The sequence below is a fragment of the Spea bombifrons genome, chromosome 11, assembly GCF_027358695.1.
Source record: "Spea bombifrons isolate aSpeBom1 chromosome 11, aSpeBom1.2.pri, whole genome shotgun sequence".
NCBI classification, from domain to species: Eukaryota; Metazoa; Chordata; class Amphibia; order Anura; family Pelobatidae; genus Spea; species Spea bombifrons.
The window spans coordinates 4,741,050-4,758,067 of NC_071097.1; the positions used below are offsets into that span (position 1 = coordinate 4,741,050).

General features: G+C 45.4%; 1 protein-coding gene across 2 annotated transcripts in view; it reads left to right on the forward strand.

Annotated features, from left to right (window-relative positions):
- OGDHL (oxoglutarate dehydrogenase L) overlaps window positions 1–16,817 on the forward strand; it is a 32,076-nt gene extending 15,259 nt beyond the window's left edge. For both annotated transcript variants that reach the window (XM_053451240.1, XM_053451239.1), the window contains exons 15-22: window positions 4,112–4,239; window positions 7,627–7,805; window positions 9,287–9,358; window positions 14,336–14,461; window positions 14,549–14,621; window positions 15,616–15,779; window positions 16,326–16,480; window positions 16,599–16,817. In XM_053451240.1, the coding sequence (XP_053307215.1) occupies window positions 4,112–4,239; window positions 7,627–7,805; window positions 9,287–9,358; window positions 14,336–14,461; window positions 14,549–14,621; window positions 15,616–15,779; window positions 16,326–16,480; window positions 16,599–16,722 (1,021 nt within the window). In that variant the 3' untranslated portion in view covers window positions 16,723–16,817. The remainder of the gene's footprint in view (window positions 1–4,111; window positions 4,240–7,626; window positions 7,806–9,286; window positions 9,359–14,335; window positions 14,462–14,548; window positions 14,622–15,615; window positions 15,780–16,325; window positions 16,481–16,598) is intronic.
- Window positions 16,818–17,018: the final 201 nt, after the last annotated feature.

A 17,018-nucleotide genomic window follows, 5' to 3' on the forward strand; every position in this document is an offset into this window, starting at 1 on the left:
TCTGCGTTACCCCTGCCTCCTGGAGCGCTTCCGCATCAGGGTGGAGCCTTGTCGGGCACCACAGGGGTAACTTCTCCCCAATTTTAAGGTGGTCCCTGTGGTGCGCGCTGAGGCTCAACCCTGACATGGAGGCGCTCCAGGAGGCATGCCAGATGGATCTGCGGAGAAAGAAGTGCAGGAACTCTTCTCTTTCTTCACGGATCCATCTGCTTTCTCTTGGCCTCCTAGAACACTTCTGCAAAAGGGTTGAGCCCCATGGGGACAGCCTCTCCCCTATTCCTCCGGAGTAACGCAGTGGATCCCCGGAGAAGAACGTAGAATGGAGCACCAGATAACACGAAGAAGAAGCAGCTGAGCTGTGAAGACACAGAAGCAGTTGGTGGAGAGGATAGAGACACATTGAGAGAGAATGTACGGGATCGTGACAGAGAGTGAGTGAGGATGGGTGACAACAAATTTTGTTTCCAAGTCCAAAAAAAAAATCCTTGCCACGGTGCCTCCATTACGCATTTCAGGATTCACCCCAGAACATGTGGTAGATTCTTAACTTCTATGACTGTGGTTGACCATGCATGGTCACCTTGTTGTGTAGACCTGTCATAAAATTATACTTTTAATTGGCAAAAGGCTGGCAAGGCTTACCGGAGTTGGATATTTTGGTCAAAACCTTTTTGTTTTGTGTATTTTGAGCTTTTGGAATTCCAGATGTAGCCCATGGTGCATTTGGGCAGCATTTACACCCTGACTGGGTCGTATCCCTCTTCTATGAAGTACCTCAATAAGAACAGAGATGGATCATCATGCTTTCTTTGTGACACTTGACCAGTGTTCTGTGAACTGCCTCATTACTCAAGTCCCTTGGTTGGGTCTGCCCCGGGCTGACAGATGCCAGCTTTTCTCATATTTTAGCAGCCTCCATCTAATGGCATTGCAGACCGGCGTTGACGTTCACCATCTCGCTCTCCTCTCGTTATCCCGAACCAGAGATTGCTTCTTGTCGATGCCTGTGAAATGTTGAGGCGACAGAACGCCGCATCTAATTCAATTAACCCTGTACCATTTCACCTGTCCTGAATTATGCTAGTAATCGCCACCTATTAAAGAGACCAATTTGTTCCTGACATTCATTACAGCAGGGGAGGGTGCGAGAAGGCGCTTGCTTTCATTCCGTCTGACACCGGCAGATACCTTGCAAGTAATACAACGATAGCGCCTATTATGTGTAATGGCCCATTTGCCTGACTGCCTACGGAGCTGAACATATTGGTGTGATTCAGTCAGTTGGCCCCACTCATTACTCAGAGAGTTAATGGATTACAGTAATTGCTTCAGTCATCTCTGTTTTCATAACGTGCCCTGGTGTCCCCTTCCCCCGTTGATTAATGACGCCTCAGAGCACCGTAGGAGGAAGAGTAGAACGCTCAGCTCTTTTGATGTATCCGTAGAACATGTTGGAAAAGACCAAACACAAAATCGCTTAGATATTGGCTTTGTTGGTTAATGGTTAGCAAAAAAAATACCAGTTACTCTACTACAAGAGCTGATTACGGGGCCGCCAGGTTAGCGCAGTGGCGGATTTTGGCTTATAGAGACTAGGCCCGAAGCAGCCTTTTGCCACATAACAGGGAGGCTGATTGCCCACAGGCAGGTTAAAAGAGAGGTCCCTGATCTCCTCAACCATCCAATTAACTCTATGGACCACTGTGCCTCCATAGTTAATATCTACCTCCTTAAAAGGCGGAGCTCCGGGATGTTCTGTCATGATATCCCAGTGCTCGCCAAAAGATGGCAGTGTGGGGGTTGGTCCTAGGGCAGTGCCAAAGGTAAATACACCACTCAGCCAATGGATTTAAAACCTGGTGGCATTTGGCCACACCTTCTCCCCGCCCAGTTTACTCCCACTCCTTGTCTCTTTGAGACTATTTGGAGTTAGCCTCTCATTAAAAAAAAGGTGCCCCCCCCTTGTGTCGCCATGACACCCCCTTTTTTATCTCCTGTAAAAAGCAGGAGGATGATGGCCTCTCAGGAAGTTCCCAGGTACGCGCATGAACTGTTTTGTAAAACTAATTTCTGTTGTCAACGTATAGTGCAGGCTCTCGTCTGAGCCTATCGCATGCATGTTTAAATTCCCTCACTGTGTAAGCCTTTACCACATCTGCTGGGAAACTGTTCCACTTATCTACCACCCTCTCAAAGACATCCGAATACAACATCGTGGGGTGCGCCTGTTGCTTCTAAACATGTAATTGGAATGTGTAATCTAATTTGGCCAACGCTTGCCACCCGAGGTGCCTCAAGGGTGCATTTTTTTTGTCTGTTTTCCTTCAGAAGAGAACAGATGGCTCATTCATTAGCAAGGCTGTCGATCAGACACTGATTGATTCACCTGTCCTCTTCTGAGTAGATCCTGAAGCACTCTTGGGCATGATGACCAGATGGCTCCTTAACAAGAGACACGTGTAGAAAATCTATGTACAGGGCTGCGTTAAAGTCATAGGTGCCCCGCGCAATGGATTCTTTGTATTTATCCTCGTTTTATTGCTTCATGTTGTCACCCTCGGCTCTTATTAGTAACGATGGTGCCTTTTTAGTATGTCATGACATCTTTGTGTTGGGGTCCATTTTGTGTCTCTAAATTCCCGCCCACTTACCGTGGTTGGGGATTCTGTGGTGGTCATTCGAGCTTGTGTGTGTTTTTTTTTTTCTCCTAATATACCGTATTTGCCCGAATATAGGCCGCACCCCCGCGCCACTTTAAGTCTTTAAAGGGGGGGTGCTGCCTATATTCGGGGTTTAGCATAGGAATGCGCAATTCGTATCGCCCGACGCCCGGGACATGCAGTTTCGGGCGCCGGCCAGGCAGCAGGGTTAGGATCCAGATCCCCCGCAGCGCTGCAGGGGACCTGCATTCTACTGCCCGGGAGCCATGGACGTCTACACGTTGCGCTGACAGCCTCCCCTGCCAGCACTTCCCACAGGGGGAGTGCCGGCAAGGGAGATTGTTAAAGCACATCGCGCAGACGTGCCGGCGCGTATCGCGCAGATGTCCCCCGTCCGCCCCGCGTGACACCAGGGAGACTGCATTGGTAAATCTGGGGGGGGGGGGCATATCTAGGGAGCAGAGTGGCACCATATCTCGGGGGGGGATATATGGAGGGGGCAGAGTGGCAGCATATCTCGGGGGGGGATATATGGAGGGGCAGAGTGGCAGCATATCTCGGGAGGGGGGGCATATCTCAGAAGGGGCAGAGTGGCAGCTACTGCTCTCTTATACAAAGATTTATAAACCACTAAAAACATTAGAGAATTTAAGAACAAAAATGAATCGTTAAGTTCATTTTGCCAGCAAAAACATGTATTCAAATTCATTTTTTTTAACAAATTTATTCCACGCATTCTAAATACTATTCAATAGCAACGGAATTCTAATTCAAATATAGAACCTTTAATATTTTACACTACCGAAGGCTCCATTAAAAGATAGAAATATAAATAATATATTAAATTATTAAAAATATACGATTATTAATGAAAATATATTCTTCATTAGCTGGCAACAGTAATAAAGGGGTTAAACAAGGGTAATCACATGGTATTTTTATGGTATGCTTGTAGTTTAAGTGACATTACAGAGAGGACTAGGCACAGGAATAATAGCCATGAGATATATTTTGTTGCTGGACGGCTGAGCTTGTGCGCGCGTTGCTCTTCCCGTCATAGTTAATAATTATTATAAATGGTAAAAAGGACCTTGCTGTAATTTTGCGTTAAGTGCTGCGTTGCGGCCTTTCCCGTTCCATCATACTTAACTCTTCCCCGATGACGATCATGGATGGGATTTTTGAAAATATGACTTTACTGCTAGGGTGGTAGCTACGTGGAACAGCCTCGTAACAGAGGTGGTAGAAGGTAATACAATAAGGGAATGGAAACATGCATATGGTTACTGAACCTAAGAAGGGACCAACGACGATTAAGGTCTCTACAGTAGAAAAGATGGGCCAAATGGTCCTTGTCCGCCGTCAAATATCTTAATTGAGAGTCTAAGATATCCCTGACGTCACATTGTAATTGGTAATCCCACACCCATAATGCATCTCTGTTCTTGCAGTCACCGGCACCACGTGTTACATCATCAGGATGTGGACCGTCGTACTTGTGTCCCAATGAACCATCTGTGGCCGAATCAGGCTCCGTACACCGTGTGTAACAGCTCGCTCTCTGAATACGGGGTTCTGGGTGAGTGAACGCTTGTTGTGAATCTTCTTTTTTTGTTTTTATTTTTTTAAACATTAACCGATTTTGAAGGCTGTGGAGATCCAGCAGCTGGTAGGGAAGACCTCAAAGACCTCAATCGCTGTTCCCACGCAGCCACCTTCACTATATCACAAGGGGTAAGGTAGGTGGCCTTGGTCATGCCTACAAACCTTACCCCCATTAGCCTATGACCTCAGCCTCACCTTCCGATAACACATTCTAATAATCCATCCAATGAAGATGTCCCGTTTTGGACACCTGAAGAGGAGTATGAGTCCACGTGAAGAATGCTAATGTTGGTGTTTTGTTAGATGTACAATTTCCCTGGTCCTGAAGGCACCTTAGCTGGTCAGCAGCACAGTGGCTGCTTCGATGGAGCCTGGACACAAGGTTACCATATCTCTCGAGTGTCCCCCCTTTTTAAGAAGACCGTTCCTCTCTAAGACCCAAGTCCTCTGATGGCCCTCTTTTCCAGGAGCTCAGACGGTTTGCTCGGCGTGTGTGTATGACAGGGTTCTACAGCTATCGTCGAGCGTGCGTGGAATATATTTGGTAAATTTTGTTAATGTCACGGTATGTTCTCTGTAAGAACGTGGAAGTGAAGATAAATCACTCTATAAGTAGGGAGCAGCATATGCGCAGGAAACCCTCAGACCAATTAGCCATATTGCAGATCTCCTCAGCCATGTCTCCCAATCAGCTGAAATGGGCCCTTTATGCTGCAGATAAAATTAGACTTGGGTTAAGAGTTGCCAGGGGAAATTCTTCTGTGTGTTCTGGGAAATTTGTGGCTACAGAGCTTTAGTTTTTACTTTAAGTCTCATATCGGTGAAAAATACTTGGTCTGAAATCCTTCCTTTTGACTTTATTCCGGCTGAAATCCTACCTACCAAAGACTGAGACGTGACTTTTAATTGAGTACGGGCCATGCCTGTTTACCCAGACTCTCCGGGTAAAGCCATGCTTTCCTGGGTCTCAGAGGCCACGCCTACTCTCTGCCCAGTCCCCTCCCCCGCTCTTAATGCTTTCTGTGAGTAGCCCCGCCCCTCACGCAGCTACCCCACCGTTATGTGGAGCCGCTCACCCTTCTCAGGATTTATTCTTTCATTTGTCTCAGTGATCACCTTTGCCAGGGACTCTTAATTATCATATCGCGTGGGTACGGATACGCTGTTGCCGTATAAACTTAAAAAATGCAGCCGTCTGGGTCACGTCATCAGGTGCCGGGGCTGCTGCATGATCACCTCTCTGGCCCTGGCGACACATTCATGGCACTCTGCAGTACAGGGCTGCACAATTGTAGTCCTTGAGGGCTGCACACAGACCCTGGATTCTTTAATATGTCTCAACTCAAGCTGGGATAGGGGCCTGTTGGCGGCCCTCGAGGACTGGAGTTGTGTTGCCCTGCGGTTTGTTAGGTAAAGCTTAGCAGGTGTGTTATGTTATTCTTTCCTCTGGGTTTCAGCCAGGGCCGTACCTAGAGTATTTGGCATGCTGGGCGGATCCTATATTTGATGACCCCCCCCCCATTCTTTAAAATGTAACACTTTCACTCGCTCTTATCCATGTTGTCTAAAACTCTCTCACACTCTCTCAATGTCTCCCCACCTTCTCTACCAGCCACTTCCGTTTCCCTGTCTCTTTTTTCCCCGCAGCTCCTCTTCATCTTCTTCCTCCTACTTTATTCTGTCTTCTTTTCCTTTGTTAGCTTTTCTCTGTGTCTTCTTTCTTCGTCCATTACTCCATGAACCAGGCCTCCCGGAGCACTTCTGCAAAAGGGGAGGAGGCTCAGGGCAAACCCCTCCTCAATGGAGAAACTGGAGATAGGCTGTCTCCGAGTCGGAGTACTTTCACAAAAGGGGGCGGAGCCCCTGGGACAGCCTCTCCTCTGTTCCTCCATTCAGAGAGAGGGTGTGCCGGGAGGCCTGGTTCACGGAGGAGTGGACGAAGAAAGAAGACGCTGGGAGAAGTGGAAAAATAAGAACAAGAAGATGCTGCGGGAAAGGGGACAGAGAGGGAATTTCAAGGAGCCTAAAGACCTCTGTGTGCCTCTCCCCTGATGAGTGGCGCCCGGGGCGGATGGTCCTAAATACACCGCTGGTCTTGGCACATATAAACTACATCTAAGAAGCCTTTTTCAGTTTCTATAGCAACAACCTATCAGTGCCTGATTTTGTGTCATGTGACATTTAAGCATTCCCGGCAAATATTACAAATGTTTTACTTGAGTAAATTTATTCTTTTCTGGAAAGGGTTTGGGCATCAGACTGGACTAGAAATAAGGTTTAAAATAGACAAATAAATAAATAAATGTTAAATCTCCAGGGCAGCTGCTACGGCGTCTTTAAGGAGTTTTTCCCAGAGGCAATTTTAGCCGGTAATAGAGGAGATGACAGGTACATGACACCTGCCATTGAGATCTTACCGGCGACTTCCTTTGGCGTCGCTCTGTGTGAGGTGAATAACAATAGACGCCGGCCCTGTCCGTCATCCCAGCGAGATCCGCCGTGCACCTTGCTGTCGGGCATTAATTAAAGGATCTCCTCCAATATATTCACACATAGTTAGGGAGTGCGCTGGTGTTTCTAGAAGACGTTGCGCAATAGCCACTGAGTCCAGTGTTGCAATATTGTCTGTGCGTGAATGAAAATGAACAGTTATGTTACTCTTGTTTTCATTTTTTATTTTATCCATGATTATATTTCATATAAAAAAAAATCATAAATTTCATATAAAAATAATCAAAAATAAAATTTTAAAAAAACCTTTTTTTAAAAAAAAAAAAAAGATCATATCTTGCTGGAAAAAAACTAAGAGATATACAATAATTTATTAATTGAAATATAATAATAATGTTTATGGCGTATGTGTGTGTGTGTAATTTATATATGTAACAATTTTTGTTAGATTTGTGTCTTTTTAATAAATGAGCTTTCACTTTCATACGCTAGAAAGAAACTAAAACTCAAAGATAAAATAATTACTAATTTAATGATAATGTTTTATATACCTATTATATAGATTAAAAAAAAAATCCAATTTTTTTTTTTATTTAGCTTACTTTTTTATATGCTGCTGGGAAAAACTAAGAATAATCACGAGAAAGTGGTATATTCCATTCTTTGCCATGGTGACAAAGGATTTTTTAAACTTTGCACTAGAATCACTTTTTTATACAGAATAATTAAGATATCTGCATTCTTAGTGGTTGGTTCATTGATTTTATGAATGAATGCGTGAATGAATGAATGAATGAGTATGTATCACATGGATCAATCAATTTGATATTGTGGTCTGGCTCAATATATAATAAAAGTATATTTTAGGTAATTTAATTATTTTAATTCTTTTATCCTTTTCATCTCTCAGGATTTGAACTTGGCTTTGCCATGGCAAGCCCCAACGCCTTGGTACTGTGGGAAGCTCAGTTTGGAGATTTTCATAATACCGCCCAGTGCATAATCGATCAGTTCATCAGCTCAGGACAGGCCAAGTGGGTTCGGCACAATGGGATTGTCTTACTTTTACCCCATGGAATGGAAGGAATGGTGAGTCAGTGGCAGTAGCACATCTGTTCAGCTGTCTGTCTTTCTCATTCTTTATGCAGCAATCAGAAGTTTAAATAATAGCGAGTGTCCCAGGAGAAGAAGCTCATGAATGATTCATTGAAAGCAATCTATTGTCCGGCCTAAAATCTGCTTGCGCTTTATGGAGGGCTGGATATTTAACTGGAACACGAGATTTATGGCAAGTCCCAGCCGAGGCCGGCTTTAGAGCGTTTGTGTCATGACACTTCAAGAGTCTCAGGCTCTTCTCCCTGATTTACCTGATTTGCCCCCAACGTCCCTGTTATCTCCAGAGATTTCCAACATAGAACCATTTGGCCCGTCTAGCCAGCCCTGATGTAAAGTATTTTTAATAAAAAATTGTGTTTCCTGACCTTTCGGTTTCAGACGAAATTCTGAGGTTTGTTGTCTCCCGCACACTCTCTCACATTCACTCACTCTCTCACATTCACTCACTCTCGCATTCTCTTTCAATCTCTCTCTCTCTGCTGACTGCTTCCCCATCCCCATCTTCCTTTCCGCACTTCTGCTTCTTTTGCCTCCATTCAATCTTCGGTCTTCTTTCTTTTTCCGCTTCTACCCTGTATCCACTCTGTTAACGTGAAGGTTAGGGGAGAAGGTAGGAATGCATCAAGACGAGATTGTGAATGAGATTGTGAGTAGGAGTGAAAATTCAAGGAAGATGCAAACGAAAATTCTGAGCTCTCTGCTTCGTTTTGATTTGGCAAATTTCGTTAAAATTCGCACGAATCTAAATGCGCAAGTCTAATAACGACTCAAACCTTAAGCAGTCCTTCGAATTGTCTTAAAGTCACAATATCTTTATGCCTATCCAATGCATGTTCACTTACTGTATTGACTTCTATCGCTTCTGCTGGGGGGCTGTTCCATTTATCTACTACTGCGTAAAGTAAAACGTCTTTACATTACATCTAAGCCTCTGACGCTCTAGTTTTAGATTCCGACATCCTGTTTTTATTTCTTCTGCTTTGAAATAAAGCTCCCCTCTCTCTTTCCTCTAATTCGATGCCGGCAAACCCTTCATTCATACTCTTCCTTGTTGCACACGGCCGCTTAGCTGACCCACACAGGTCGCAAAAGACTAGGCAACCCTTTGAATTCTGGCGGGGTGTAAATCTAAGTTGCCACGCTGTTACTTAAAGGGTTAACTTCAACCAGTCCAATTTTACCTATGAAGTTAGCCACAATTAACCCATTAATAACTTCATGATGTTCCATGTATAATTGGTGAAAACACCTGGATTCAAGCAGGGCTATTCTTGGCTTATTGCAGAGAATTATATCATATTAGGCCAAGTGTTATCAATCAGATCTCCTCGCTGAACGTTTTTGGGAATCAATGGCTTCCTCGGGCCTTTAGGGATTCGCTTCTATAGCCGCCTGTAATATGTTACCCCAGAACGAAGCTTCTGAATTCCTGATGTTCCTAATGTGATTACCAGGGGCCCGAGCATTCTTCAGCCAGACCCGAGAGGTTCCTGCAAATGAGCAACGATGACTCCGACGCTTATCCGGTAAGTTGATTTGTCTCCCATTATGCCGCTCTGCTTCTCGTCTCCCCGTCGCGCGTGGAAATTATTTCTCTCGGGCTGCCGATTACCCTTTAGCTCAATATATTATGTCCTTGTTTTGGCTGATAATGAAATCACCGTTACAGTTCCAGCAATAGCCACGCAGCGCTGTGTACAGTAACATAACCCCCCCACGCTGTATATAGTAATATAACCCCCCAGCGCTGTATACAGTAATATAACCCCCCCCAGCGCTGTATATAGTAATATAACCCCCAGCGCTGTATACAGTAATATAACCCCCAGCGCTGTATACAGTAATATAACCCCCCAGCGCTGTATACAGTAATATAACCCCCCCGCGCTGTATACAGTAATATAACCCCCAGCACTGTATACAGTAATATACCCCCCCAGCGCTGTATACAGTAATATCACCCCCCAGCGCTGTATACAGTAATATAACCCCCCCACGCTGTATATAGTAATATAACCCCCCAGCACTGTATACAGTAATATAACCCCCCCCAGCGCTGTATATAGTAATATAACCCCCCAGCACTGTATACAGTAATATAACCCCCAGCACTGTATACAGTAATATAACCCCCAGCGCTGTATACAGTAATATAACCCCCCCGCGCTGTATATAGTAATATAACCCCCCCGCGCTGTATATAGTAATATAACCCCCCAGCACTGTATACAGTAATATAACCCCCCAGCGCTGTATACAGTAATATAACCCCCCCGCGCTGTATATAGTAATATAACCCCCCAGCGCTGTATACAGGAATATAACCCCCCAGCGCTGTATACAGGAATATAACCCCCCAGCGCTGTATACAGTAATATAACCCCCCCCAGCGCTGTATATAGTAATATAACCCCCCAGCACTGTATACAGTAATATAACCCCCAGCGCTGTATACAGTAATATAACCCCCAGCACTGTATACAGTAATATAACCCCCAGCGCTGTATACAGTAATATAACCCCCCCGCGCTGTATATAGTAATATAACCCCCCCGCGCTGTATATAGTAATATAACCCCCCAGCACTGTATACAGTAATATAACCCCCCAGCGCTGTATACAGTAATATAACCCCCCCGCGCTGTATATAGTAATATAACCCCCCAGCGCTGTATACAGGAATATAACCCCCCAGCGCTGTATACAGTAATATAATGCCAGCGCTGTATACAGTAATATAACCCCCAGCACTGTATATAGTAATATAACCCCCCAGCGCTGTATACAGTAATATAACCCCCAGCGCTGTGTACAGTAAGATAACCCCCCCAGCACTGTATACAGTAATATAACCCCCCAGCGCTGTATACAGTAATATAACCCCCCAGCGCTGTATACAGTAATATAACCCCCAGCGCTGTATACAGTAATATAACCCCCAGCGCTGTATACAGTAATATAACCCCAGCGCTGTATACAGTAATATAACCCCCCAGCGCTGTATACAGTAATATAACCCCCCAGCACTGTATACAGTAATATAACCCCCCAGCGCTGTATACAGTAATATAACCCCCCAGCGCTGTATACAGTAATATAACCCCCAGCGCTGTATACAGTAACATAACCCCCCCAGCACTGTATATAGTAATATAACCCCCAGCACTGTATACAGTAATATAACCCCCAGCGCTGTATACAATAATATAACCCCCCAGCGCTGTATACAGTAATATAACCCCAGCGCTATATACAGTAATATAACCCCCAGCGCTGTATACAGTAATATAACCCCCAGCGCTGTATACAGTAATATAACCCCCAGCACTGTATACAGTAATATAACCCCCCAGCGCTGTATACAGTAATCTAACCCCCAGCGCTGTATACAGTAATATAACTCCCCAGCGCTGTATACAGTAATATAACCCCCCAGCGCTGTATACAGTAATATAACCCCAGCGCTATATACAGTAATATAACCCCCAGCGCTGTATACAGTAATATAACCCCCAGCGCTGTATACAGTAATATAATGCCAGTGCTGTATACAGTAATATAACCCCCAGCACTGTATACAGTAATCTAACCCCCCAGCGCTGTATACAGTAATCTAACCCCCAGCGCTGTATACAGTAATATAACTCCCCAGCGCTGTATACAGTAATATAACCCCCCAGCGCTGTATACAGTAATATAACCCCCAGCACTGTATACAGTAATATAACCCCCAGCGCTGAATACAGTAATATAACCCCCCAGCGCTGTATACAGTAATATAACCCCCCAGCGCTGTATACAGTAATATAACACCCAGCGCTGTATACAGTAATATAACCCCAGCGCTGTATACAGTAATATAACCCCCAGCGCTGTATACAGTAATATAACCCCAGCACTGTATACAGTAATATAACCCCCAGCACTGTATACAGTAATATAACCCCCAGCACTGTATACAGTAATATAACCCCCAGCACTGTATACAGTAATATAACCCCCAGCGCTTTATACAGTAATATAACCCCCCAGCGCTGTATACAGTAATATAACCCCCAGCGCTGTATACAGGAATAATAACCCCCAGCACTGTATACAGTAATATAACCCCCAGCGCTATATACAACCTCTGTTTGGGGTCGTAATCTGTATTCCGATATAAAAAAAAAAACAAAAAAAAAAAAAACGGTAACTTCATATTTAGTAGTGATAAAATGTGAGCATTTTGCCGTAGGCTTTGTTGGCGATGCGTGTATTATTGGTGCAGCCAATGGGTGGCCTGATAATCAATACTGTTGACAAAAACCATGTTCTATGACCCAAAGGCAGTTTATTTTCTATTCATTTGGTTTCGTGGAAAGGCATTGACGCCGTTGCTCTCTGGGCGACCGGTGAACATTAAGTTTAACTAATTATGACCTCCCAGTAAGTAATTGGAGTATTTCTCCAGGACCCCTTCCTCGTAATTCGTAATTTCCCCTCCACTTCTCTCACGCACCACTAACCCTAGGCCTATCCTTAACACGCTCCTATACACAGACACGCACTCTCACTAACACCATACGGTATCACACACGGGTTAAAATCATACTAACACCACACGGTATCACACACAGGTTAAGATCATACTAACACCACACGGTATCACACACAGGTTAAAATCATACACAAGACTCATACACAGTTGTCAACATCATATACTAACATACACACTAATACTGTATGACACAAGTGCGTACATGTAACACATTCCCTCCAACTTCATACACTAACACACATGAACACATTTTTCACTCATGCTAACAAGATACTCGCGTATACATGGTAACACTCTACAGTAACCCCCACTCACTTTATCAACATACACTCATCCTCCAACACCCTACACTTACCCACGCACAATCTTCAACACCATACACTAACATGCTAACACTCCCTCTAACCCCATACAGTTTACACACACACGCACACTCGGTCACTCTCTCCTACCGTCATCAGAGCAGCTTGCCAGCTCTCCCTACCTCTTAGCTTCCCCCCTACTACCGCTCAGCTTCCCCCCTACTACCGCACAGCTTCCCCCCTACTACCGCGCAGCTTCCCCCCTACTACCGCACAGCTTCCCCCGACTACCGCACAGCTTCCCCCCCTACTACCACACAGCTTCCTCCCCTACTACCGCACAGCTTCCCCCTCCCCTACTACCGCACAGCTTCCCCCTCCCCTACTACCGCACAGCTTCCCCCCGACTACCGCACAGCTTCCCCCCCGACTACCGCACAGCTTCCCCCCCGACTACCGCACAGCTTCCCCCCCGACTACCGCACAGCTTCCCCCCCTACTACCGCACAGCTTCCCCCCCTACTACCGCACGGCTTCCCCCCCTACTACCGCACAGCTTCCCCCCCTACTACCACACAGCTTCCTCCCCTACTACCGCACAGCTTCCCCCTCCCCTACTACCACACAGCTTCCCCCTCCCCTACTACCGCACAGCTTCCCCCCGACTACCGCACAGCTTCCCCCCCGACTACCGCACAGCTTCCCCCCCGACTACCGCACAGCTTCCCCCCCGACTACCGCACAGCTTCCCCCCCTACTACCGCACAGCTTCCCCCCCTACTACCGCACAGCTTCCCCCCCTACTACCGCACAGCTTCCCCCCCTATTACCGCACAGCTTCCCCCCCTACTGCTGCACAGCTTCCCCCCCTACTACCGCACAGCTTCCCCCTCCCCTACTACCGCACAGCTTCCCCCCGACTACCGCACAGCTTCCCCCTCCCCTACTACCGCACAGCTTCCCCCCCTACTACCGCACAGCTTCCCCCTCCCCTACTACCGCACAGCTTCCCCCCGACTATCGCACAGCTTCCCCCTCCCCTACTACCGCACAGCTTCCCCCCCTACTACCGCACAGCTTCCCCCTCCCCTACTACCGCACAGCTTCCCCCCGACTACCACACAGCTTCCTCCCCTACTACCGCACAGCTTCCCCCCCCTACTACCACACAGCTCCCCCCCCTACTACCGCACAGCTTCCCCCTCCCCTACTACCGCACAGCTTCCTCCCCTACTACCGCACAGCTTCCCCCTCCCCTACTACCGCACAGCTTCCCCCCGACTACCGCAGGGTCCTGTAACGTGACGCTACTATTACCAGGGGCCCGAGGGCTGTTCATCCGTGGCACCCGCCTAAGCGCGCCCTGCAAAAACGAATGCTTCAGGTTATCAGCTTTATAAACACAATTTATAGCTTTTTTATTAGGGCAAAATGTACGAAAGAGAACTAAAAAAAAATTGACATTTAGGAACCTGAATTTAGGCTTGGGCTTAGGCTTTCAAAAAAATCAAAAACTTTGAGCCACCTCTGTTTGTCACAAAACTTTACAACTTCTTTAAACCGGTTTATGCTTCTTGGCTTGAGGTGATGAGGAAGGAATCGACTGGGAATATCTCTGTGTGCTAATGTAGATGATAAAATTCATGAAAACAATACATTTTCAGGACTTTACTCAAGACTTTGAAGTTTCGCAACTCTATGACTGCAACTGGATCGTTGTAAATTGTTCTACGCCCGCCACTTACTTTCATGTTCTAAGGAGACAAATTTTGCTGCCGTTCCGAAAACCCGTGAGTATGATAAAGACCGGGAAAGTGAGACGTAATATGATGTCACATCGGCTTCTAATAAATCCGCGTTCCTGGTTTCATTTCCAGCTGATCATCTTCACGCCAAAATCTTTGTTGAGGCACCCAGAGGCCAAATCGAGCTTCGATGACATGAAAACAGGTCAGTAGGATCTACAGGTAAATGCTGGTTCTGTACCACCTCTTCCATGAGGTAATACTTAATAAATCTATACATACGGGGGACATCCCACTACTGACCCCTGCGCTCCTCATTGATGGAGCATGAGGCATGTCGCTGAGATAAAAGAGTAGGGCTGGCTTCAAATCACCTTGAAAGTGGTGAGAAGAGGTTGGAACCCACCAGGAGATGAAACACGCGGACTCTGATCTCTAGAAAGTCGAGATGTAGTCTGGAGAGATCCTAAGTAGTTATCTAACCAACTAGGTTTAGACGATGGCCACCAGGCGTAACATTTCTCCTCTCTTGAAATGTACCGGGTAGACCAGAGGGTCCCTGCCCATTGTCGCCATCTACCGAGCACTCTGAGCCGGCTACGGATGGGCAGCTGCTCTGGTTTTCGGAGTTAACTATAGTCCCTCCGCCGAAAGGGTCCTATGAACCGGGTCACAAGGAAGGACACCCGGCTGAACTAATATGGAAAGCAAATTGAATTGCCCACCAGTATCTCTAGCCAAAGGATATCAAGTACCTGGGGAGTGGAGACCAATCAGTTTGAGCATTGTTCGGGGGAGGGGGGGGGCACCACAGTACTACATATGCTGTTACAATCTCTACTTTTATTCATATTAACCTTTTTTTTTTTGTTTAGTTCTCTAATATTCTGTATGAAAAAAGTGAAGTCATTATATGTTTTTCCTGACGTATTGATGAGTTATTGTGCTCCTTGAGGAGGACTTCTACTTTTCTCAAATCCTACATGTTATTACAAACATGATATACAAGCAATCAAAATATAATATCATCTTCTTCTTAAAAAAATATTCCTGTAGGAGTTTTTTTTTACTTGAAGCCCATGCGCCCCACCGTCGATTTTAAACAATAGTGAAGAACGGCCATGATGTTCTTCCAAAGGCTAAAGCCTTACCGCTACTCTTAACGAGGGGGGGAATAAAACTCTTCCCGTATTCTCAAGGTACAAACTTCCAGCGAATGATTCCTGAAAGAGGACCGGCTTCCCAGAATCCTCTGGGTGTTAAAAGGGTCGTTTTCTGCACCGGGAAAGTCTATTATGAGCTTGTCAAGGAGCGACACCTTAAAGGCATGGATAATCAAGTGGCAATTACGAGACTGGAGCAGGTAAAGTAGCGTCTGGACGATTCTGTTCATACCTGATCTAATAAATGTGAGGGCGAAATCTGGTTAAAGAACGCCAGATGTTATTGGTGTTGTGGCTAGTCGGCTAATGTATTTCATTTTGTGCTTCAAAGGGTTATTAGTATAGACATGGAACTGATTTAAGATGGTGAAGGACCATAATAAGTTGTCTGGAATGATATGACGGCCTGTGGATACATTAGTACACAATGGAAATATATTGGAGGCTTTAGAGGGGGCAAACATCCCTCAAACAGCCCCACCAATTGCTAATAAAGTATAGTTTTTGGGGGGGTTTTATCTGTAGAAAAAGTTATTGAAGCTGGCAGGAAAATGCTTCCATTGAAATCAATGGAAACACTTTCTACGCATGCCTGGGGGGGGTAATAAGGAGTTCAACATCCATTGGCTTAAAAGAGTTAACATGGGTTATATTGGTCACGTGGAAACAAAACAGCACATAACGTGTTAATGGTCCCTATGAGAACGATGAAGTAAGATGTCCACGTCTATGATGTCATCACACAGATATCCCCGTTTCCATATGATCTGGTGAAGGAAGAGGTCGAGAAGTATGCCGCGGCGGAGCTGGTGTGGTGCCAGGAGGAGCACAAGAACATGGGCTATTACGACTACATAAAACCCCGCTTTCTGACCCTTCTGGACCACAAAAGACCCATCTGGTAAACGGATGACGACGTGAAATTCTGCGTGTCATTAACATTCTAACAGAGAAAATTTACGAAGCTTTTTAATTGAATCATGAGCCCCTTGTCTTTTATTCTTTTTCTTTTTATTCAGGTACGTTGGCCGAGATCCAGCCACGGCTTCGGCCACCGGGAATAAGAACACTCACCTGGTAGAGTTACGAAGGTTTTTAGATGCTGCCTTCTGCTTGCATTCTTTTAAAGGGAAGATATTCTAATGCGGTAGACCGAGGAACTCGATTAACTTGGAAGAATAACGTAGCGATGAATTAGTACATTATATGAATGCCTCCAAATAAATAACATCGATATATTTCAATATCGTTTTTTCTCATTCATTTTTGTTCTCTGGTTTTGCGGTCAAAAAACTTGTAAAGTGACCGGAATTATTACTACCTGATAAGGATTTTTTTTTTTATTTTATTGTATTTTTTAAATATTTTTTTAATTTTTTTTAATTTTTTTTTTTATTTTAAATTTCCACTTCCAGCTCTGCTGATTTAAGCCATTTTAT